Genomic DNA, 19,939 nt, shown 5'->3' on the forward strand with positions numbered 1-19,939 from the left:
ACCGACCCCCACCTTTCCCCTCACCCCCCCCCGGCACCGACCCCCACCTTCCCCCTCACCCCCCCCCGGCACCGACCCCCACCTTCCCCCTCACCCCCCCCGGCACTGACCCCCACCTTTCCCCTCCCTCCCCACCGGCACCGACCCCCACCTTTCCTCTCCCCCACCTCCGGCACCGACCCCCACCTTTCCCCTCCCCCCCCGGCACCCCCACCTTTCCCCTCCCCCCCCGGCACCGACCCCCACCTTCCCCCTCACCCCCACCGGCACCCCACCTTCCCCTCTCCCCCCCCCCCCGGCACCGACCCCCACCTTCCCCCTCACCCCCCCCGGCACCGACCCCCACCTTCCCCTCCCCCCCCCCCCCGCACCGACCCCCACCTTCCCCCTCCCCCCCCCCCGGCACCGACCCCCACCTTCCCCCTCCCCCCCCGCGGCACGGCCGCCCAACGGCCGCCGCGCACCCCTTCAGAAAAGCGCGGGAAGCGGCGCGCGCCGCCGCCGGCCGTTAAAGCGCCGCCGCCGCCGCCCCCGCGCGCCCCCGCCCGCGCGCACCTTTTAAATTTTCCGCCATTTTCTGCCGCTTCTTTTTTTTTTTTTTCTTTTTTTTTTTTTTTTTCCCTTTCCTTTTTCCCCCTTTTTTTTTTTTTTTCGCCACTTCCGCCGGCGGGCAGCGCGCGGGGGCGGGGCCTCCCCCCCGCGCCCGCCTCCCATTGGCTGAGCCACCGCCTCAGCTGCCGCCTGCAGGCCGCCCCCCCCCCCCACCCCCCCGCGTGCGGGGTGTTCAGCCCCCAAAAAGAGCCGGTTTTGACCCATTTCCCCGCGGACCCGACTCCGCGCGGCGTGCGGGGCCTCCCCCCCACACCCCCCCACACCCCCGCGCTCGGCCTGGGCTCGGCCCGCCTCACCCCCCCCCCCCCCTCAGCGTCCCGTCCTTCCTCAGAGCCGCGCCGCTGCCGCCCGCCCGCACTAACCGCTCATTACCCGGTAATTAATTAATCAGCGCATTAATCAATTAACGCCTTGTCGCCTTTATTTGGTTTTTGCTGGGGGGGGGGGGGGGCAGGAGGGGGCCGGAGCTCCCCTCCTGGAGCCGGGCGGGGAGGGGGGGCTCAGTCGTCCCACTCGTCGTCCTCCTCCTCCTCCTCGCCGTCCTCGCCCTCGTCTGCGCGGAAAGGGGGAGTCAGGGGGGGGGGGGGCGGCCGGGGGGCGCCCCTCCGAATGTGGGGCGGCCGGGGGGGGGGGGGGGGGGGGCGCTCACCGGAGGAGTGGATGACTTTGCTGCGTTTCTGCATGACGTCCATGAGGGCCCCCACCAGCCCCCCCGCGCTCTGGCCGCCGCCGCCGCCGCCCTCGGGGACCTCGGGGGTCTGGGGAGGGGAACGCACACAGGGTCGCGGGGGGGGGGGGGGTCAGGGCAGCCCCGCGGCACCCCCCCACCCCCCACCCCGACCCCGACTGACCTTGTTGAGGGTCACGCCCTGGCGGATCTGGTCCAGCAGCGCCCCCCGGGCCGGGGGGGGCGCGGGGGGAGGAGCGGCGCTGCCGCCGCCACCGGGGGGAGGCGGGGGTGGGGGCGGGGGGGGGAGGGGGCGGGGCGGGGGGTGGCGGCCCCCGGAGGGGCGGGGCCGCGGGAGGGGGGCGGGGCGAGGGGGGCGGGAGGGCGGGGCGGTGGAGGGGGGGCGGGGTGGGGGCGGGGGACCCGCGGGAGGTGGAGGAGGGGGCAGCGGCCCCGAGCGGCTGCGGGGGGGCCCGGCAGGGGGTGGCGGGGTGCCCCCCCCGGCCCGGCGGGGGAGGGGTCCTGCGGGGGGAGGGGGTCCTGCGGGGGGAGGGGGAGAGAGAGAGAGAGCAGTTAAAAAGTGCCTTAATGCCCCTCTGCCCCCCGGGGGTGTCAGTGGCACCCATGGGTGCTGGGGGGGGGGGCGGGGGGTCTCACCCTGCCGGCGCATCTCCTCCCGCACGGCCTGCAGCCCCCCCTGGCCCTGGATGAAGTCGTGGATGATGCGGGAGGTCTCGGCGTCGGCCAGCTGCGCCTCGCTGATGCCGGCCCGGGCGAAGAGCGCCCGCAGGGCTGGGTCCAGCGCCGCCACCTGCGTGCCCCACACCGCCGCCCCACGCCGTCACCCCGCTGCACCGGGGCCGGGGGTGCGCCGCGCCGCACCGAGAGGGGGGAGACACGTGGGAGCCACCTACGTCAAAGCCGTTGTTGGGGTCCCAGCCGATGTGACCAACGTGTCTGGGGAGGGTGGGGAGGATGGTGAGGGGCTGCCCCATGGTGGGGCCACCTGCCCCACGGCAGCACCCATAGGTGCCCCCTGACGATGTCCCCTCTGCCCCACACCCTCCCCCCCCAGACCCACTTGAAGCCAGAGGGGGCCCCGATGTCAGCCTTGGAGATCTTTTTGCGGCCCTTCTTCTGCTCCCCGGCTGTGGGGCTTGCTGCGGGTCCTGCCGTGGGTCCTGTGGGGCTGGGCAGCCCCCGGTAGCGGGATGCCGTGATGTCGGGGTTGGCGATGGGCACAGCCGGGAGTGGGGGGGCTGCGAGGGACAAAACCCGGATGAGAAACTCTCTGTGAGGCTGCAGGACCCCTCTGTGGGGCAGGCACTCACCACTGCTGTCGGCGGAGGCCGTGGGGGCGCGGGGCAGGCTCCCGCGACGCTCTGTGGGGGTGTTGACAGGGGGTGTCGGCGCTGCACCCCACGGCGTCCCCTTGCGCCCCGCCAGCTCTGCCCCCCACCCCGTCACACCCCCCAAAACCCCCCAGACGCGGGCAGGAGGGACTCACCATCGCCGGGGGGCGGTGGGGGTGGGAGCTGCCGCTTTTCTGGGGAGGGAGAGGAGAGGGGTGAGACGGCGGCTGCCGCGGGGGGCTGTGGGGCTGGGGGGACGGGGCCACGTTCTCACCCGCCCGCTGCTGGCGCCGGCGCAGCCGATCCTGGACCACCCCCTCGAAGGCGGCCGCCTCCCCGTCATCTGCGAAGTTCAGCCCCGCCTGGCCCTCCTGCACAGCCAATCAGGGGCCTGTGCCATGGGACCCGCCCACAGGCAACGTGCCCCGCCCATGCGCCCTCAGCCACTCCCTTCTTAGCCACTCCCTTCTTGGCCCCTCCCATGCACCCCCAGCCACTCCCTTCTTGGCCACTCCCTTCTTGGCCACTCCCATCCACCCTCAGCCACTCCCTTCTTAGCCACTCCCTTCTTGGCCCCTCCCATGCACCCCCAGCCACTCCCTTCTTGGCCACTCCCTTCTTGGCCCCTCCCATGCACCCCCAGCCACTCCCTTCTTGGCCACTCCCTTCTTGGCCACTCCCATCCACCCTCAGCCACTCCCTTCTTAGCCACTCCCTTCTTGGCCCCTCCCATCCACCCTCAGCCACTCCCTTCTTGGCCCCTCCCTTCTTGGCCCCTCCCATCCACCCTCAGCCACTCCCTTCTTGGCCACTCCCTTCTTGGCCCCTCCCATCCACCCTCAGCCACTCCCTTCTTAGCCACGCCTTTCTTGGCCCTCAGCCACTCCCTTTTTGGCCCCTCCCTTCTTGGCCCCTCCCTTCTTGGCCGCTCCCATGCACCCTCAGCCACTCCCTTCTTGGCCCCTCCCATCCACCCTCAGCCACTCCCTTCTTAGCCACGCCTTTCTTGGCCCTCAGCCACTCCCTTCTTGGCCCCTCCCTTCTTGGCCCCTCCCTTCTTGGCCCCTCCCATCCACCCTCAGCCACTCCCTTCTTAGCCACGCCTTTCTTGGCCCTCTCAGCCACTCCCTTCTTGGCCCCTCCCATCCACCCTCAGCCACTCCCTTCTTAGCCACTCCCTTCTTAGCCACGCCTTTCTTGGCCCTCTCAGCCACTCCCTTCTTGGCCCCTCCCATCCACCCTCAGCCACTCCCTTCTTGGCCCCTCCCTTCTTGGCCCCTCCCATCCACCCTCAGCCACTCCCTTCTTAGCCACTCCCTTCTTAGCCACGCCTTTCTTGGCCCTCTCAGCCACTCCCTTCTTGGCCCCTCCCATGCACCCTCAGCCACTCCCTTCTTGGCCACTCCCTTTTTGGCCCCTCCCATGCACCCTCAGCCCCACCCCTTGGCCCCCCCACATCCCTCTAGCCCTGCCCCTAAGCCCCGCCCACAGGGGCTGTCAGCCCCACCCAGCCCCGCCCCCCCGGCCACGCCCCTCACGGGGCCATGCCCACTCACATGGGAGACGAAGGTGTGGAAGAATGGGGTGGGGGCAGCGTAGCCCATCTCCCCGTGCAGCTCCTGCTCCCACTGCAGGCTCCCGGCCTGCACCACAGCATGGGGCACCCGCAGACCCCCGGGAGACCCTGGGGTGCCCCCAGGGACTCCCGAGACCCCCCAGGGACCTCTCCAGGGCCCCCAGGGATGCCCCAGCCCCGAGAGACCCCCAGGGACACCCCCCAGGGACCAACCCCAGGGACTACCCAACCCTGAGAGACCCCCCCCAAGAACATCCCCCCCCCAATCCCTGGGGACACCCCAACCCCGAGAGACCCTCAGGGACCCCCCCCAACCCCTGGGGACCCCCTGACCCCAAGAGACCCCCCGGCCCCCCCAGGGACCCCTGACTCACGGCCAGGCCGTAGAGGCGGATGAAGTAGGAGCGGCGGGGGCTGTCCCGCACCAGGCAGGCGACGCCGCAGCCCCGCTTGGCCCAGCCGCGCCCCGGCTCCGCCACCACCAGCTGCACCACGGCCGTCGCCAGCGTCTGGGGGGACACCATGGGCATGGACCTCCCCGGGCCACCCAGACCACCCCCCACACCCCCAGACCCCCCACCAGACGCCCCCCCCAAGACCAGCCCCTAGGGCCCGCATACCACCCTCCACACCCCCAGACCCCACACCATGCACCCCTCCCAGACCAGTCTCCAGGGCCCGCAGACCACCCCCCAGAACCCCCAAATCCCCCCCTGGGCCCCCAAACCACCTCAAGGGGCCCCCATGCCCCATGTTTCCATCCCAGGACCTCAAGGGACTGCTCAAATCCCCCTAGGGCCCCCCAAGATGCTCCCATGGGATCCCCCAGATCCCTCCTCCTGACCCCACCAGGCCCCCATTAGCCCCCCCCAGACCCCCCAGAACCCCCAAATCACCCCCTGGGCCCCCAAACCACCCCCAGGCCCCCAAACCACCTCAAGGGGCCCCCATGCCCCATGTTTCCATCCCAGGACCTCAAGGGACTGCTCAAATCCCCCTAGGGCCCCCCAAGATGCTCCCATGGGATCCCCCAGATCCCTCCTCCTGACCCCACCAGGCCCCCATTAGCCCCCCCCAGACCCCCCAGAACCCCCAAACCACCCCCAGGCCCCCAAACCACCTCAAGGGGCCCCCATGCCCCATGTTTCCATCCCAGGACCTCAAGGGACTGCTCAAATCCCCCTAGGGCCCCCCAAGATGCTCCCATGGGATCCCCCGGATCCCTCCTCCTGACCCCACCAGGCCCCCATTAGCCCCCCCCAGACCCCCAAGTACCCCCCCAAATCCCCCTCAGGACCCCAAGGGACCCCCAGCTCCCCCCCCAGACCCCCCTGGCCCCTCACCACACATTTCCGGCCCAGGAGCTCAAAGAGCTGCAGGTTTTCCTGCTGCTGCAGCAGCCCCGAGGGGACGTTGTCGCCCCCCGGGGCCCCACCCCGGCTCCCTCGGCTCATCCCCTTGAAGCCTCCCCAGTTCCCCCCCCCTCCGACGCCTGGGGCCCCCCCCCAAATGCCTGGGGCCCCCCTGAACACCCGGGTCCCTCGCAGAGGTCGCTTCCGCCCGGAAGCACCCAGGGCCCTGCAGTGGCAGAGACGTCACCTCCGGGCTGGGAGGAACTGGGAAGGGGAACTGGGGGAACTGGGAGGGGCTGCGAAGGATGGGGGGGGCCCTGGGAGAGACTGGGAGCAGCCTCTCTGCAAACACAGGCAGCGGCGTGGTTGAAACTGGGGATACTGGGAGGAGATGGAAGGCACTGGGGGGGGAACTGGGAGGAGTTGGGAGGAGATTGGGGTAACTGAGAGGGACCAGGAGGGGAACTGGGGTGATGGGGAGGGATGGGGGGACTGGAAGCAGCCTCAGTCAACAAGGCAGCAATGGGACAGAAACTGGGGATACTGGGAGGGACTTGGGGCCACTGGGACAATGCCAGTACTGACCCTCCCCTCTCCCGCCCAAGCTGGGGACCCAGGCAGCTGGGCACCTCCGCTTCCCACACTGCAACGAAGCCCCCAGCCCCTTCCCAGTCCACACTGGGAGTCCCTATCCCTTTCCAGTATGGACTGGGACACCCCTTACCCCTCCCCAGTCTACACCGGGAGATGCCCGGTTGATACCAGGACCCCCATTTCCTTTCACAGTACAAACCAGAGCCCCGCACCCCTTCCCAGTCCATACTGGGAGCTCCCAAACAATAGTCACGGGCATCAGGTTTATTCGCGTCCTCGGTGCCTCACAGATCCCCGGATGCCTGGCTCCCTCCCACGGGAGGGGGGCAATAAATAAGGAGGGGGGTGAGAAGGCACCCGGGGGAGGGGGGGGCAGGAACTGGGTTGCAGTAGTCCATACTGGGAGAACCCATATGTGCACCAAGATCCAGTCAGGGCGCCCTACCGGTCCATGTTCGTCCATACTGGGAGAACACAAGGCCACACGGGTGAAGAGATCCCGGGCAAGATGCTGAATTGGTTCATACTGGTCCATACTGGAAGGACACAAGGCCACACGGGTGAAGGGATCCTGGGCAAGATGCTGCACTGGTCCGTACTGGGAGAACGCAAGGCCACGTGGGTGAAGAGGTCCCAGGTGAGATGCTGTACTGGTGCATGCTGGTCCGTACTGGGAGGACGCAAGGCCACGCGGGTGAAGAGCTCCCAGTTGGGCTGCCGTACCGGTCCATACTGGCCTGTGCTGCTGGGATGGCTGATGACCATGTCAATGCAGTGATCCCAGTTGGGATGCTGTACTGGTCCATCCTGCTCCGACCCAAGGCGACGCATACACGGGGTCCCAGTTAGGCCCCGGACACTTCCTGGTCCGTACTGGTCTGGCCCAAGGCAACGCGTATCCAGGAGTTTCCAGCTGAGACGTCGTAGTGCTTCATACTGGTCTATATTTGGATGCCCCAAGGTGACAGAATCCCAGAGGGGAGGCACTGGGCTGTACTGGTCCATACTGGCCTGTCTTCGGACCCCCCCCATGGGGATCTGTGGGCTGCTGGGGGGTCTATACATCCCCGGGGGGGCCCGTGGGTGTCTAAGGGGTCCCCGAGGGGGATCCACGAGGTCCCTATGGTGACCCGTAGGTCCCCAGGGGTGTCTCTGGGGCCCTGTGTTGGCCTATAGGTCCCCGTGGTGACCTATGGGACATTTACAGGGTCCCTGTGCCGCCCTACAGGCCCCCTACGGGCCCCCGCGGGGGGTCTGCGGGGTCCCTGTGCCGCCCTACAGGCCCCCTACGGGCCCCCGCGGGGGGTCTGCGGGGTCCCTGTGCCGCCCTACAGGTCCCCTACGGGCCCCCGCGGGGGGTCTGCGGGGTCCCTGTGCCGCCCTACAGGCCCCCTACGGGCCCCCACGGGGGGTCTGCGGGGTCCCTGTGCCGCCCTACAGGCCCCCTACGGGCCCCCGCGGGGGGTCTGCGGGGTCCCTGTGCCGCCCTACAGGTCCCCACATTGGCCTCTGTGTCCCCTGTGACATCTGTGGGGTCCCCACATCGTCCTACGGGTCCCCACCCTGACCTAGGGCTCCCGCGGTGACCTGCGGGACCCCCGAGAGGCCCTCCAGGTCCCAGGGGTGTCTCCGGGTCCCCACGTTGTCCCCCACGTCCCCCGGCAGGGCTGCCCCCAGCCCCCCGGCGCCCCTAGCCCGTGGCAGGCCCCCCCGGGGGCGCGCCCCCCCAGCCCTCCAGGTAGCGGGCGAAGAGCCCCTTGGCGCGGCGCAGGACGCGGGGCAGGTGGTGCCGCCGCACCAGGCGGTCGAAGTGCATGGCCACCTCGTTGTAGTCCCCCGCGCGCGCCATCACCGCCTCGCGCTGCTCCAGCAGCATGGCCAGGCAGAGGAAGAGGAGGAAGGGGTTCCCCTGCCCCAGCTCCTCCGGCGGTGGCAGCGGCGCCCCGTCGTCCTCCAAACCCACTTCCTCCTCCGAGGACGAGGAGGAGGACGAGGATGAGGAAGAGGAGCAGGAATCCTCCCAGGCCCAACCACCCCCCCAGGGGTCCTCAGGGGCGTCGGCAGCCTCCCTGCCCGCGTCAGGGTCATCGCATACCTCTTCGGGGTCTTCACCAACTTTCTGGGGGGAGTTGGGGGCGTTGCCAACCTCTTTGAGGGAGTCACCAACCTCTTTGGAGACCTTGGGGTCTTTGCCAATCCCTTTGGGGTCTCTGCCGATCTCTTTGGGCACGTCAGGGTCTCCCACAATCCTCTTGGAAACGCCGCGGCCGTCGCCAACCTTCTGGGCGTTCAGATCTTCACGTACGTTCTTAGAGATGTTGTGACCTTCGCGAGCGTTCTCGCAGACATCGGCGCCGGCGCCGGGGTCTTTGCCAGCTGCCTCAGAGACGTCGGAGCCTGCCTTGTAGGTGCCGGGTTGTTTGCTGATCTCCTCGAGAGCGCCGGTGCCTTCGATGACCTTCTTGGGAACACCAGGGTCTTGGCCAACCTCCGCACAGACACCAAGGGCTTCCCCAACAGGCATGGGGACTTTGGGATCCTCTCGGATGCTCCAGGGGACTTTAGCAGCGCCTGGGACCTCCCTGGAGGCTTTAAGGCCACCCTGGCCATCCCCAGGGACCTTGGCACTGCTGCAGACCTCCCAGATCTTCGGATCCTCTTGGTTATTCCAGGAACCACCAGGACCAGGCTGGACGTCCCCAAATACCTCAGGCTTCTTGCAGTGGGCCCCAGAGCTCTTGGAGCCACCCTGGACATTGCTGGAACTCTTACGATTCTCTTGCTCACGCCTAAAGCTCTCGGGACTCTCCTGGATGCTCCTGGAGCTCTCAGAACCCTCCTGGATGTCACTGGAGCTCTTTGATTTCTCTCGGTCGTTGATGGAGCTTGCAGGAGCCGCTGGGACATCCGCAGAGGCTTTGGAACCATCTTGGACGTTGCTGGAGCTCCTGGGACCCTCCTGACTGTCCCCACAGGCCTCATGGCCACCTTCAACGCCGGCCGCCTCCGCCGGGGTCTCGCTCTCGCCCCGCTGCCTGCGCCGCCGGCGCGGGGGCCGGGGGCGCAGCCCGCGCCGCTCACGCAGACCTCGGCAGGCCCGGCGCGGCCCCAGCGGGGCACCCAGGAGGGGGATGCCATCCGGGGGGGGCGGCGGGGTGGGCGGCAGCGAGCTCCAGGTGATCTCCAGCACCCGCAGGGCGTCCTCAAAGGCGAATTCCCGCTTGAGCTCCAGCAGCAGCCAGCGGTAGCAGAAGAGCAGGTCGTGGGCGCCACGCGCGGCCAGGAAAGCCCAGAAAGGCGGGTCGGCGCGGCGCAGGAGGCGCCGGAGGTGGGCGAAGGCGCGGGCCAGCCCCCGGCCGCCCGGGCGGAAGCGGGGGCCGAGGCGGCGCATGAGGGCGCAGAAGCAGAGGAAGGCCTGGGCCTCGTCATCCAGCACAGCCAGCAGCGGGGCAGCCACGTCCGACATGCCCTGGCAGTAGGAGAGGCGCGGGTGGCCCAGGGCGAAGGTGGTGAGCAGGGCCTGCAGGGCGGCCAGGTGGGGGTGTCCCTCCTCGGGACCCCCGAAATAGGGGTGTCCCCGGTCAGTGCGCACCACGTCCTTGCGCACAGCCGCTCCCACCAGCGCCAGCTCGGCCGGGGCTGCTCGGGCAGCCAGCAGGGCCTTCAGCGTCGCGTACTCGCCCGCCTTGCGCCGCAGGTGGGCCAGCCGCTCCTGCCCCGACAGCCCTGCCGGGAAGACGTTCAGCAGGTACCGCCAGACCACCTGGGAGGAAGGGAGATGGGGTGGGGGGCGTCAAGGACCCCACACAGAGCCAGTGGGTCTGGGGAGAGCCACGGGGGACCCACCTTACGCAGGCCCGGCTCGACGCCGCCGTGGTAGACGTGGAGGCGGAGGTCGTGGGGGCGCAGCAGCCGCCCACCAGGGCCCAGGTAGGTGCGGAGGTCGGCGTCGCTCAGTGGGGCACAGGGGGCCGGTGGCGGGGGGGGCGAGGGAGGGGACCCCTCGGGCCACGCCAGGGCTGCCTGGGCCCGGGCCAGCGTCCGGCCCACCTGCAGGGACACAGAGCGCTGGGGTGGGGCTGGAGGTGCAAGGGGCTACGGCAGAGGGAAACTGGAAGCAATGAGAGGAGACTGGGAGCACTGAGAGGAGCCTAGGGATCGCTGGGAGGGAACTAAAAGGCAACTAAGACCATAGAAAGGGTGCCGAGGGGAGCTAGGAGCACCGGGATAGCCATGGGAGTGGGGGGGGGTGCTCCAGGGGGTCTCAGCAGGGTGGGGGAACCCAGACCCCTGCCCCAGATGCCCAGGTCCCACTCACCTGTGCCAGCAGGGCCTGGGTGAAGGGCAGCGCTGCAGCCAGGAGCGAGCGGCGCTCAGGAAGGGGCTCTGCCGCTGCCACCTCCCGGGGGCTGATGATGTCCCAGTCCTCCAGCAGCGGGCCTGTAGCATCCAGATGCCTGGGTCGTTCCGCTGGGCACCCAGGTGCCCTCCCTGACACCCACCCCAGGCTCTTGGGTCCCTTCCTGACACCCACCCCAGGCTCTTGGGTCCCTTCCTGACACCCACCCCAGGCTCTTGGGTCTATTCCTGACACCCACGCTACAGGGGCTGGACACCCGGGTCCCCCCTCCAGCCACCCCCCTGGGGATGCTGGGGTTTTCCCTCTTCAAAACAAAGAGTCTCCATCAAGCTCTCTAGGTCCTGCCTTGCTGTCCCACCACACCGCCCCCCAGGGAGACCCCCTCACTTTCGGCGGGGGGCCGGACGTCGAGGCGCAGGCGCAGGGTGGGCCGGGCGCAGGCGAAGGCAGCTGCCAGGTCCCCATCGCTCAGCAGCGGGATGAAGGTTTCCTGGCCCTGCGGGTCACGGGCCGCGAAGCTGACTGAGAAGCTCTTTTTCCTGAGGGGATGTGAGGAGGTGTGAGGGGAGATCAGTGACCAAGGCCCCCTCGGGGGATCAGGGGGCTGGGGCAGGGGGGGTGGGCTCACCCCTGGAGGTCGAAGGCGCGGGCCAGGATGTGATGCAGCACGTCCAGCGATGTGATCTGAGGGTCGACGGCGAAGGACCGGAACTCGGGCGGCAGCAGCCCCTCGCTCTTCTGTGGCCAGGCGTGGCGAGGGGGGCCGGGGAAGAGGGACCGGGGGGGCCAGGGAGGGAACCAGGGAGGGGGGTCGAGACCGGCCCCTCACAGCTCACCACAATGGCAGCCGCGCCCCGTCGCCGTGGCAACAGCCCCCAAGCACGCGCCCACCGTCCCGAGCCCCTCATTGGCCACTGCCCCCCATGTGACCCGCTGGGCGGTAAACCGCCCCCCCGGCCGGTAACCCGATAGCCCCGCCCCAATACATAGCTCCGCCCACCCCGCGGCGCCCCGCCCCCTCACCTTCACGCGCACGCGCACCACCTCGCACTCCTCCTCCAGCGCGGTCCCGCCCCCCGGGCAGGCCCCGCCCCCCGCTGCCGCCATGGCGGGGTCGGGGCCTGCTGCGCGCAGAGGCAGGACGGACACCGGGGGTGGGGGGTGGTGTTCGTGCCGCCGCCACCCCCCCCCCACCAGGAAAGCGGGAGGGAGGGTGCTACGTCACCGTGCTGACGTTCCACCGCGCAAACCCCCCCCCCTCGGTGGAAGGCGCGGAGCGCGCGGGGAGAGGGGGAATCCGGAGCAGACCCGCGATCGTCCCTGTCCGGCGGCCGCCGCGATGGCAACAACATCCGGGTCACTGCCCGGAAGTGACGTCAGCGGGCGAGGCTATCGCTGCCCGCAGGGCGGTCCCAGGTAGTGCGCGCCGCCGTGATGTCATCACGCCCCCATCCCACTTCCCCCCCCCCCCCGCAATGGAGGCAATGACGCAAGCAGCAACGGTTCACGTCAACTTTATTAAGGGAGGCGGGGGCGCATGCGGGACCCCCCTAAAGGGGCCACGCCCGCCTTAAAGGGGAAACGCGCTCTTTAAAGGGGCGACGTGCCCCTTAAAAGGGCCACACCACCCTAGAACAGAACACGCCCCCCCGCGGGGGGAGGCGGAGCCTAGCGCAGGGGGCGGCGAGGGGGCGGGACATCGCCCCGCCCAGATGCAGAGGCCCCGCCTCTCACGGCGGCCCGGGGGGCGCAGCTCGCTCCTTGCTGAGCCGGGCCAGCTCCTGTGACAATGCCTCCAGGTCCTGCGGGAGGGGGCGGGGTCAGCGGCCACGCCCACGGCCGGGCCACGCCCCTGGGCCCGGGGCCACGCCCCCAGCCCTGCGCCCACCTGGCCCAGGTGCAGGTTCTTGGTGAGCTGCTCCTCCAGCATGTTCTGCAGCTTCTTGTTCATCTCCCGCAGCCCCTCCTCGCCCGGCCCCGTGCCCCGCCGGGGGGGCCCGGGGGGTCCTGCCGCCTCTGTGTGGGGGGGGGGGGGTCGTGGGGGGAAGGGGTGAGTGGGGGGAGGGCGCTGAGGGGAGGGAGGGGAGGGGGGCAGGGCTCACCCAGACGGCTGTCCCGCACGAAGCTCTGGATGATGGCACTCTTGCGGCACAGGTCCTCAGCCATTGACGCGCTGCTCACCTCCAGGTGACGCACCTGGAGAGGAGGGAAGGGGTGAGCAGGGACACCCCCGCCTGCGCCCTCCCCCAGCCCCTCCCAGTCCCCCCAGTACCTTCTCCTCCAGCAGCCAGCGCTCCTGCTGGCTCTGGGCCAGGCGCTGGAACAGCTCCGCCACCTCTGCGGGGGACAGGCCGCCCCCACCAGGGACCCCCCCGCCGCCGCTGCCCCCCCCGGGGCTGCCTGAGCCCGACTGGGAGGGAGGGATGGAGGGGGTTGGGTCGGGGGGGGGGGGGCTGTGCCATGGTGAGGCCACGCCCCCTCATTGAAACCACACCCACAAAGCCATCCCCACTCCAGTCTCCCCCCACAAATGGGGAAGGACCAGGATGGCCACACCACACAGCCACACCCGGTGCTGTGACCCCACCCAACCTTCCCAAAGCATGTCACACCCACCCCCCCACCCCCCCCAAAACACGACACCCCTCCCCCCAAAGAATGCCACCCTCTGTCCCCGGCTGTAGCCACACACACCCCCAAAGCGCGCCACACCCCCCCCATGGCTCCCTTTGCATAGTCCCCCCAAGGAGCAGCCCTGCCTCAGGCCCTGCCCCCAGCCCCACCCCACCTCAGGCTCCACCCCCAGCCCCACCCCGCCTCAGGCCCCACCCACCTTGGTGCTGCCAGGGGCAGAGCCATCCCGGCCCAGGGAGGAGAGGCTGCTGCTGTCCCCGCCCGGGCCCCGCCCAGGGGACCCGCCCTCCAGCCCCAGCTCCTCCAGCCCTGGCAAAAAGGGGACCAAGGTGTCTGGCACAGGCCCAGTCCCCCCCTCGGGGCCCCTGCCCCAACCCTGGCGAGGGACCCAAGCACCCCCGCAGCACCCCATTCCTGGGGACCCCCTCTTCGCTTCCCCCTCCAGAGAGCCATGCAGCTGGGGGACACCCCAGCACCCATTTTCCTCCCCGCAGGAGACCCAGCCACCCCAGCAACCCCCAACCCATACCCCCAGGACCACCCCCTCCCCCCACTCAAGGGGACCCCAGTGCCCAGAAGCCCCCCCAAACCCCCCAGGACACCCCTGGCTGACCGCTGCGGGCACGGTTGGGCGCCAGCAGCTCCTGCAGCCGCTCCTGCAGGCGGTCGGCCCGGCGCCGCTCCAGCTGCAGCTGCCGCTTCAGGTCCTTCAGCTGGGGGGGGGGACAGCAGGTAGGGGGACAACAGGGCAGGGGGTCAGGGCCCCATGCAGGACCCTGGCCCCCAGGCACCCCCTGACCCCCCCTCCATGTCCCTCACCGCAGCGCTGCCCTTCTTCTCCAGGATACGCTGTCCATCGCGGACATCCTTCAGCTCCTGGGGGACAGAGGGGGTTGGGGGGGGAGATGTGGGGGGTCCCAAGGGGGGCTCAGAGGGAACCCAGGGAATGCAGAGGACCAGGAAGAACTCCCAGAGGAGTTTGGGGACCCTGGGAGCGGATTTGGAGGTCCCACATGGTACTCAGGCACCTCAGGGTCTCTGGTGGGGGATTTAAGGGCCCCTCCACAGGGGAACTGGGAGCCCCAGTGAGATTTCTGGTGGTCCCAGGAGGGCTGCAGGATCCCATGGAATTATCTAGAGTGCTAGTGGGCTGTTGGGGTGGGGTGTGGGGGCTCTGGGGTCCCGCGGGCATAGATTTGGGGGTACCTGGCGCAGTGCCCGGCCCTCGGCCTCCTGAAGCTCCCGCTGCCGCTCAGCCTCCCCCAGCGCCGCCTGCAGCTCCCCCACACGGCCCTGGGGACAGCAGGGGGGAGGGTCACACCCAGGGACAGCACCTACAGGGCCACGGGCCCTATAGCAGGTGCCCTATAGCCTCTGTAAGCCCAGCGGGGTCCCTACAGCATCCTCAGATCAGCGCAACTCTTCACAGGGTCCCTACGCATCCTGTGGTATCTGGGGGTCTGTCTAGTCTCTAAAAAGGCATAGGTGACACTACAGACCCTATAGGGTCTGGGGCACCCCACAAACCCTGTGACGTTCCAACAATCCCTACCAAACAGTCGAAACGGGGAGATGGTACCCACGGCTCCTGTAACGTACACGCCAGTAGCCGCACGCACACCCGTACAGGCTCCCCATAGCCCCTCCGCCCCTTGCAGCACCCTAGGGACCCTACAGAGCCACAGGGATCCTTACGGCCCACGCGCTGCCCTGAGAATGGATCCCTGCGGCACGCGTATAACGCCACGAAAGCCTACACGACTGCTACGGCCCCAAAACCCCTCGCAGCCCCTGCGGTCGCTACAGGGATACAGGAGCTGCTGCAGGAATAGAAGCATTTCTGCGGTCCCCGTAGCTCTGCAGGGGTCCCTGCGGCCCCCTGGGGGTCCCTGCGGCTCCTGCACCCGGGGTGATCCCCTATAGCCCCCTGCTCACCTCCAGCTCGGCCCGGTGCTGCTCTGCACTGGCGCGGGTGGCCGCTGCGTGCTCCTGCGCCTGTCGCTCCAGCTGCTCCTGGGGGGTCAGGCTGGGGTGAGGCGGGGGGACCCACAGCCCAGGGAAGGGGGGGGGGGGGATGACACGGCGGGGTGTGGGGGGCTGACCTGTGCCTGCCGCCGGCCCCGCTCACTCTCGCTGTGGGCGTCCTCCACCTCTGCCAGCCGCCGCCGCAGCCCGTCGCGCTCCCCCGCGCACGCCTGCGGGCACAGCACCGGGCACGGCCCTCGCACACGCGCCCGGGGACAGCAGGGGCACCTCGGGGAACCCATGTCCTCCCAGGGCCCCAAAACCCCCCAGGAGTGGGGCCCAAGGCACTTCAGGGACTCCGACCCTGCCCAGGGATGGGGTCAGGGCATCTCTGGGGCCCTAAAAACCCCCTGGAGACCCCCAAGACGCCCCAGGAATGGGGTCAGGGCTTCTCTGGGGCCCAAAATCCCCCCAGGGAACCAATAAATCCCCCCAAGGATAGGGTCAGGAGCACCTTGAGGAGCCCTAATCCCACCCATGGATCCCCAAAACCCCCTGGGACAGGGTGAAAGGCACACTGAGGAACTTCAAATCCTCCATAGTGATCCTAAACTACCCCCAATTGAACCTCAAACCATTCCCAGGAAGCCTAAACCAGCCCCAAAGGAACCCCAACCACCCCTGCCGAGACCCCCAAGCCCCCCCAGTCCCCACCTGGAGCTGGGCATCGAGGGCATCGCGCTGCGCCTGGGCCTCCTGCAGCTCCCGGGCCAGGGCCCCGCTCCGCTCCTGCAGCCCCACCTTCGCCTGCCGCCCCACACAGCGCTCTATAGGGCCCTATAGGGTCCGGCAGCACTGCCCGGGGCCATATGGGGACGTATAGAGCTGCTCCAGGCTGCCCAGGGCTGCCCAGACCCAGACAAGACTGCCCTGGAGCCATCAGCTGCTACACGGGGCTGTATAGACCCTACAGAACCCCACGGCGCCATAAGGGGCTGGACACCCCCAGTGCCATAAGGTGCTGCTCCAGCACCCCAGGGTGCTCCCCAAGACATCGGACACCAAGAACTGACCCCCCCAGGAGCCCCGCAACACTGACCAAGTGCCCCCAATTCCTCCAGGGAACCCCCTCAACACCACAGGGCACCCCCAGGATGCTACCAGCACCCTAAGGTGCTCCCCCAGGAACCCCCAATGCCCGGGGGTGCCCCCCTGGGTGCCCCCACCTGGGCTGCGGCCTCCAGCTCCTGCTGCAGCCGCTGGTTCTGAGTCTGGAGCTCCTGAAATTCCTCATCCCGCTGGGCCCGGAGCTCCTCCACCTCCCTCCTGGGGTGCATGGGTGGACCCAGGTGTCTGGGCAGGTCCCAGGCATCCAGGGGGGACCGCAGACTCCCCCCTATGACCCCTAAAAGCTACCCACCGACTGTCCCTGAGCAATGCCTCCTTCTCCGCCTGCAGCTGGAGGAAACTGGGGTGGGGGGTGGGGGGAATAAAAGGAAAAATTAGGCAAAAACCCCACCTTGTGCTCTAAGGAGAGCCCAGGTGTCTGGGCCCTGCCCGGGGGACCCAGATGCTCTCACCTCTCCTGCTTGTTTTTCAATTTTTCTGTCAGCTGGGAAGGGGAAACACAAAAATTACTATTTAGGGGAGGGGGGAACAGATAGATGAGCCCTCCTGTCCACCCGAAACCCCCAGTCCCCTCTGAGACCCCGGAAATCCTCCTGGGACACCCCCCGGACACACCAAATCCCTCTGGGACTTCCCTGAGGCCCCCAATACTGCCCTGAGCTCTCCGAGACCCTCAAACTCCCCACGGACTCTACTAAGGTCCCCCAGGAGCCCCCAGATTCCCCCAAGAGCCCTCCAAATTCCTCTGGGACTCCAACCCTCCATAATCCCCTATGGGAGCCCCCCCAGACCCCCATATGCTCCTAAATCCTCCTCAGGGCCCCCAAAAGGGCCTCCCCCCTTACCTCAGCCACTTCTGCCTGCAACCGGGTCACCTCTGCCTGCAAAAGACCCTAAGAAACCCCATGAGACCCCCAGAAACACGCCCCCATCCCTTATATTTCAGTCTCCCATAGTTCTACGACTTTGCCCCAAAATTACTTTTTAACTTTTTATTTTCACTCTGTATTTCTCCACACCTTTTTAGAAAAATCCACATTCTCTGCACGTGCCCAAGCCCCCACGCGTATCCCCCATATTTTATATTCTCCCACAACCCTCCTGACCTGCTACAGACCCCCAAACTCTCCTCACCCACGATCTCTATTTTTCCCCACATCCATTCATCCCCCCCAACCTCCACCCCCACCCTTACACATCCCCCAAAACTCCCATACTCCATACCTCACCCTTCATTACTCCTACCAGACCTTTATAGGTCCTGCCGAGCCCCCCATGCACCCCCCACATCATACCTGGGCAGCGAGTGCTGGGGGTTCCCTGGGGGGAGCGTCACCCTCGCCCCCTAACCCTTCCTCTGCCAGCTGCAGGTCCTTAGGGGGCTCTGGGTGGCCTGTGAGGGCAGGGGTCAGACCCACAGCCCCCAGCAGCACCCCATAAACCTCCCCCAGCCCCATAAGGGGCCACAGAGCCTCTATATCCACCTGATGGCCATCCTATGTGCCACAAAGACCCCCTGTCGTGCCCCATAACCATCCATACTACGCCACAAAGACCCACCCAAACATCCAAAGCCCCCCCATGGACCCCCTCCCAGACATCTGGGACACCACCCCCCCCCCCCAGAAGGATCCCAGAACATCCCCAAACCACAGGGGCCCCCAACGGCACCCCCCATAGGTGCCCCCTCACCATCTGTAGGGGCTGGGGAGGCCCCACTGTCTCCGGCGACCACATCCTGGGGGGGCTCTGCAGACGCCGGCGGGTCATGGGGTGGTCCTGGGGGCCCCCCATCCCGTAGCTGCCGGTTCTCCTCCTCCAGTCCTTCAATCTGCGCACACAACTGGGACCCCCCCACCCAGGTCAGACGCCCACAGGACCTGGGAACCCCCATGGGACCCAAAGAACCCCCCCAGAACAAAGGGGTGAGGAGCCTCTGTGGTAACACTGGGCACTGCCAGGGACCCCGAATGATGTCAAGAACACCCCCAGACCCTAAAAACGACACTGGGGACCCCCAGGAACCCACTGGTTCCCCCCCAGTGGAGGTAGAACCCCCCCCAGAAACTCCTAAGGTGACACTGGGAGGCTCAGGGTGGCACCTGATGGATCTCTGGGATGGCATGGGAGACATGGGGGGAAAATTGGGGTCCCTAGGGACCCAGGACCCCCACCTTGGCCAGCTCACGCAAAAGGGTGCTGTTTTGTAGACGGAAGTCATCTTCCTGGCTCTGAAGCTTCCCCTGCAGCATCCGTGTCTCCCCCAGCAGCGCCTCCACCTCCTGGGGGTGCCCCATCACTGGTACCCTGTGGTGGCACCCCCAAACTCCCCCAGGCCCTCTGCAGACCACCCCCAGTGACACCTGCCCCCCACAGCACCTACAAAGACCCTATGCAGATGCACAAAACTCATTCAGGAGCCCCTTAAGATTTTCTGAGACCCTCCTAGAGCCTCCCCGGGGCCCCCATCCCCCTAGTAGGAACCCCAGAGACCCTGCCAGCACTCACAGGGACCCCCAAAAACCCTGCCCCAGCACAACTAAGAGCCATCCCCCAGCATCCTGAGAAACACTCCAGGATGCCCCAGCACCCCCAGAAACCCCCAGTGTGCTCAGGAAACCCCCAATCCTCCATTACAGACCCTCCCAGGACACTCTCAGCACCCTCAGAAATCCTCCCCGGGCCCCCCCAGCACATACAGAGACCCACCACGACCCCCAGAAACCTCCCAGGACCCCCACCACAGATCCCCCCCCTCCACAGAGACACACACCCCCCCGCGCCCAGAGACCACCCAGGACCCGGCCCCCCCAGCGCCCACAGAGAGCCGCCCAGGCCCCCCACAGCACCCACCTGCGCCTTCTTGCTCTTACTGAGAGCCTGCAAGAGAAGTGTGGGTCACAGCGGGGCCGGGGGAGGGGGTGGCAGCCGGAGCCCATGGCAGGGGCTCCCCTCACCTTGTTAGCTTTGGCCAGGTCCTTGTCCAGCGCCTGCACCCGCTGCCGCAGCCCCGACAGCTCTAGGACAGGCGACACGGGCCGTCAGGGGCCGGGCCGGGCCGGGCCACCCCCGCACCGGGGCCGCCATCCCTCCCCACCCCCGTACCGGCGCCATTCTTCCGCAGCTCGTCCGAGAGGCGGTAGTTCTCCGTGCGCAGCTCCAGGAGCTGTGCCTGGGGAGGGGGAGCGGGTGAGGGGGGCGGCGGGACCGAGAGCCCAAAGCCCCAGGCCCGGCCCCACCTGCATCCGCTGGAACTCCTCGGCTGACAGGGCCTGCGCCATCTTGGCGCCGCCGGAGGACCCGCCGGGGCGGGACCGGAAGCGGTGACTCTCTAGCGAGTCCGAGTAAGGTACAGAGACGCGGAAATAACGTCATGCCGCGGCCATAGAGCTCGGGGCCACCCTGGCGGGTAGAGCGGCCCTGCGGATACCATAGAGACTGCTCCGGTACAGGCCCCCCCCCCCGGAGCCATAAGGCCCACACAGGCTCCTCCCACCGCACGCTGTGCAGCTCATGGCCTGTCCCGCACCACTATAGGATCTATAGGCGGCCACCCAGGGCCCATAGGGACATCCCTGCTTCTGTAGGGACTGCACAAGTTCTATATGACCCGTAGAGGTATTACAGGCCACCCAGCGACACACACACACCCCCCCACACCCCCGAGCGCTACAGGGGCTCTCCAGCTCCTATACAGTC

General features: G+C 68.2%; 3 protein-coding genes across 7 annotated transcripts in view; all 3 read right to left on the reverse strand.

Moving 5' to 3' along the window:
* Positions 1-6,283, reverse strand: part of WAS (WASP actin nucleation promoting factor) — an 8,172-nt gene extending 1,889 nt beyond the window's left edge. The window contains exons 1-12 of one of the 3 annotated variants that reach the window (XM_064475424.1): positions 5,551-6,283; positions 4,582-4,716; positions 4,188-4,274; positions 2,906-3,002; positions 2,787-2,825; positions 2,611-2,661; positions 2,361-2,538; positions 2,194-2,236; positions 1,937-2,090; positions 1,464-1,801; positions 1,262-1,370; positions 1,008-1,165 (exon numbers count right to left, since the gene is read on the reverse strand). In XM_064475424.1, coding sequence (XP_064331494.1) covers positions 1,113-1,165; positions 1,262-1,370; positions 1,464-1,801; positions 1,937-2,090; positions 2,194-2,236; positions 2,361-2,538; positions 2,611-2,661; positions 2,787-2,825; positions 2,906-3,002; positions 4,188-4,274; positions 4,582-4,716; positions 5,551-5,661 — 1,395 coding nt within the window. In that variant the 5' untranslated portion in view covers positions 5,662-6,283 and the 3' untranslated portion in view covers positions 1,008-1,112. Of the gene's footprint in view, positions 1-1,007; positions 1,166-1,261; positions 1,371-1,463; positions 1,802-1,936; positions 2,091-2,193; positions 2,237-2,360; positions 2,539-2,610; positions 2,662-2,786; positions 2,826-2,905; positions 3,003-4,187; positions 4,275-4,581; positions 4,717-5,550 lie in introns of those variants that run through there. The other 2 variants (XM_064475425.1, XM_064475423.1) reach the window with 2 other exon arrangements.
* A 119-nt stretch (positions 6,284-6,402) lies between these two features.
* Positions 6,403-11,882, reverse strand: TBC1D25 (TBC1 domain family member 25). Its single transcript, XM_064475422.1, has 6 exons — positions 11,537-11,882; positions 11,142-11,251; positions 10,901-11,052; positions 10,472-10,593; positions 10,000-10,203; positions 6,403-9,916 (listed from the first exon to the last, which is right to left on the reverse strand). The coding sequence occupies exons 1-6, from the start codon at positions 11,618-11,620 to the stop codon at positions 7,844-7,846; spliced, it is 2,745 nt and encodes a 914-aa protein (XP_064331492.1). The 5' UTR covers positions 11,621-11,882; the 3' UTR covers positions 6,403-7,843.
* Positions 11,883-12,011: 129 nt separating this feature from the next.
* GRIPAP1 (GRIP1 associated protein 1) lies at positions 12,012-19,585 on the reverse strand. 3 transcript variants are annotated; one of them, XM_064475479.1, is made up of 22 exons: positions 19,480-19,585; positions 19,346-19,412; positions 19,198-19,259; positions 19,094-19,120; positions 18,415-18,522; positions 17,933-18,083; positions 17,536-17,633; positions 17,086-17,121; positions 16,693-16,724; positions 16,533-16,580; positions 16,339-16,438; positions 15,827-15,919; positions 15,250-15,342; positions 15,083-15,160; positions 14,354-14,440; positions 13,967-14,023; positions 13,761-13,860; positions 13,347-13,456; positions 12,786-12,923; positions 12,616-12,709; positions 12,402-12,529; positions 12,012-12,315 (listed from the first exon to the last, which is right to left on the reverse strand). In XM_064475479.1, exons 1-22 carry the CDS (start codon positions 19,519-19,521, stop codon positions 12,244-12,246), a joined length of 1,821 nt encoding a protein of 606 aa, XP_064331549.1. In that variant the 5' UTR covers positions 19,522-19,585; the 3' UTR covers positions 12,012-12,243. The 3 variants fall into 3 exon arrangements, with proteins under 3 accessions (XP_064331549.1, XP_064331548.1, XP_064331550.1); XM_064475478.1 differs by having other exon boundaries at positions 17,086-17,133; XM_064475480.1 differs by lacking the exon at positions 17,536-17,633 and having other exon boundaries at positions 19,480-19,568.
* Between the last annotated feature and the right edge of the window lie 354 nt (positions 19,586-19,939).

The sequence above is a fragment of the Phalacrocorax carbo genome, chromosome 29 (genome assembly GCF_963921805.1).
Source record: "Phalacrocorax carbo chromosome 29, bPhaCar2.1, whole genome shotgun sequence".
NCBI lineage: Eukaryota > Metazoa > Chordata > Aves > Suliformes > Phalacrocoracidae > Phalacrocorax > Phalacrocorax carbo.

Excerpts from the sequence above, each read along its gene's own strand:
- TBC1D25 (XM_064475422.1), bottom strand. The coding sequence starts at position 11,620 with ATGGCGGCAGCGGGGGGCGGGGCCTGCCCGGGGGGCGGGACCGCGCTG. Across the intron at positions 11,053-11,141 it reads CGCGCCTTCGACCTCCAGGG|GAAAAAGAGCTTCTCAGTCA; the intron begins GTGAGCCCACCC and ends ACATCCCCTCAG. Across the intron at positions 9,917-9,999 it reads TCGAGCCGGGCCTGCGTAAG|GTGGTCTGGCGGTACCTGCT; the intron begins GTGGGTCCCCCG and ends CCTTCCTCCCAG.
- GRIPAP1 (XM_064475478.1), bottom strand. The coding sequence starts at position 19,521 with ATGGCGCAGGCCCTGTCAGCCGAGGAGTTCCAGCGGATGCAG. Across the intron at positions 19,413-19,479 it reads AGGAGTTCCAGCGGATGCAG|GCACAGCTCCTGGAGCTGCG; the intron begins GTGGGGCCGGGC and ends CCCCCTCCCCAG. Across the intron at positions 12,710-12,785 it reads GCTGGCTGCTGGAGGAGAAG|GTGCGTCACCTGGAGGTGAG; the intron begins GTACTGGGGGGA and ends CCTCCTCTCCAG.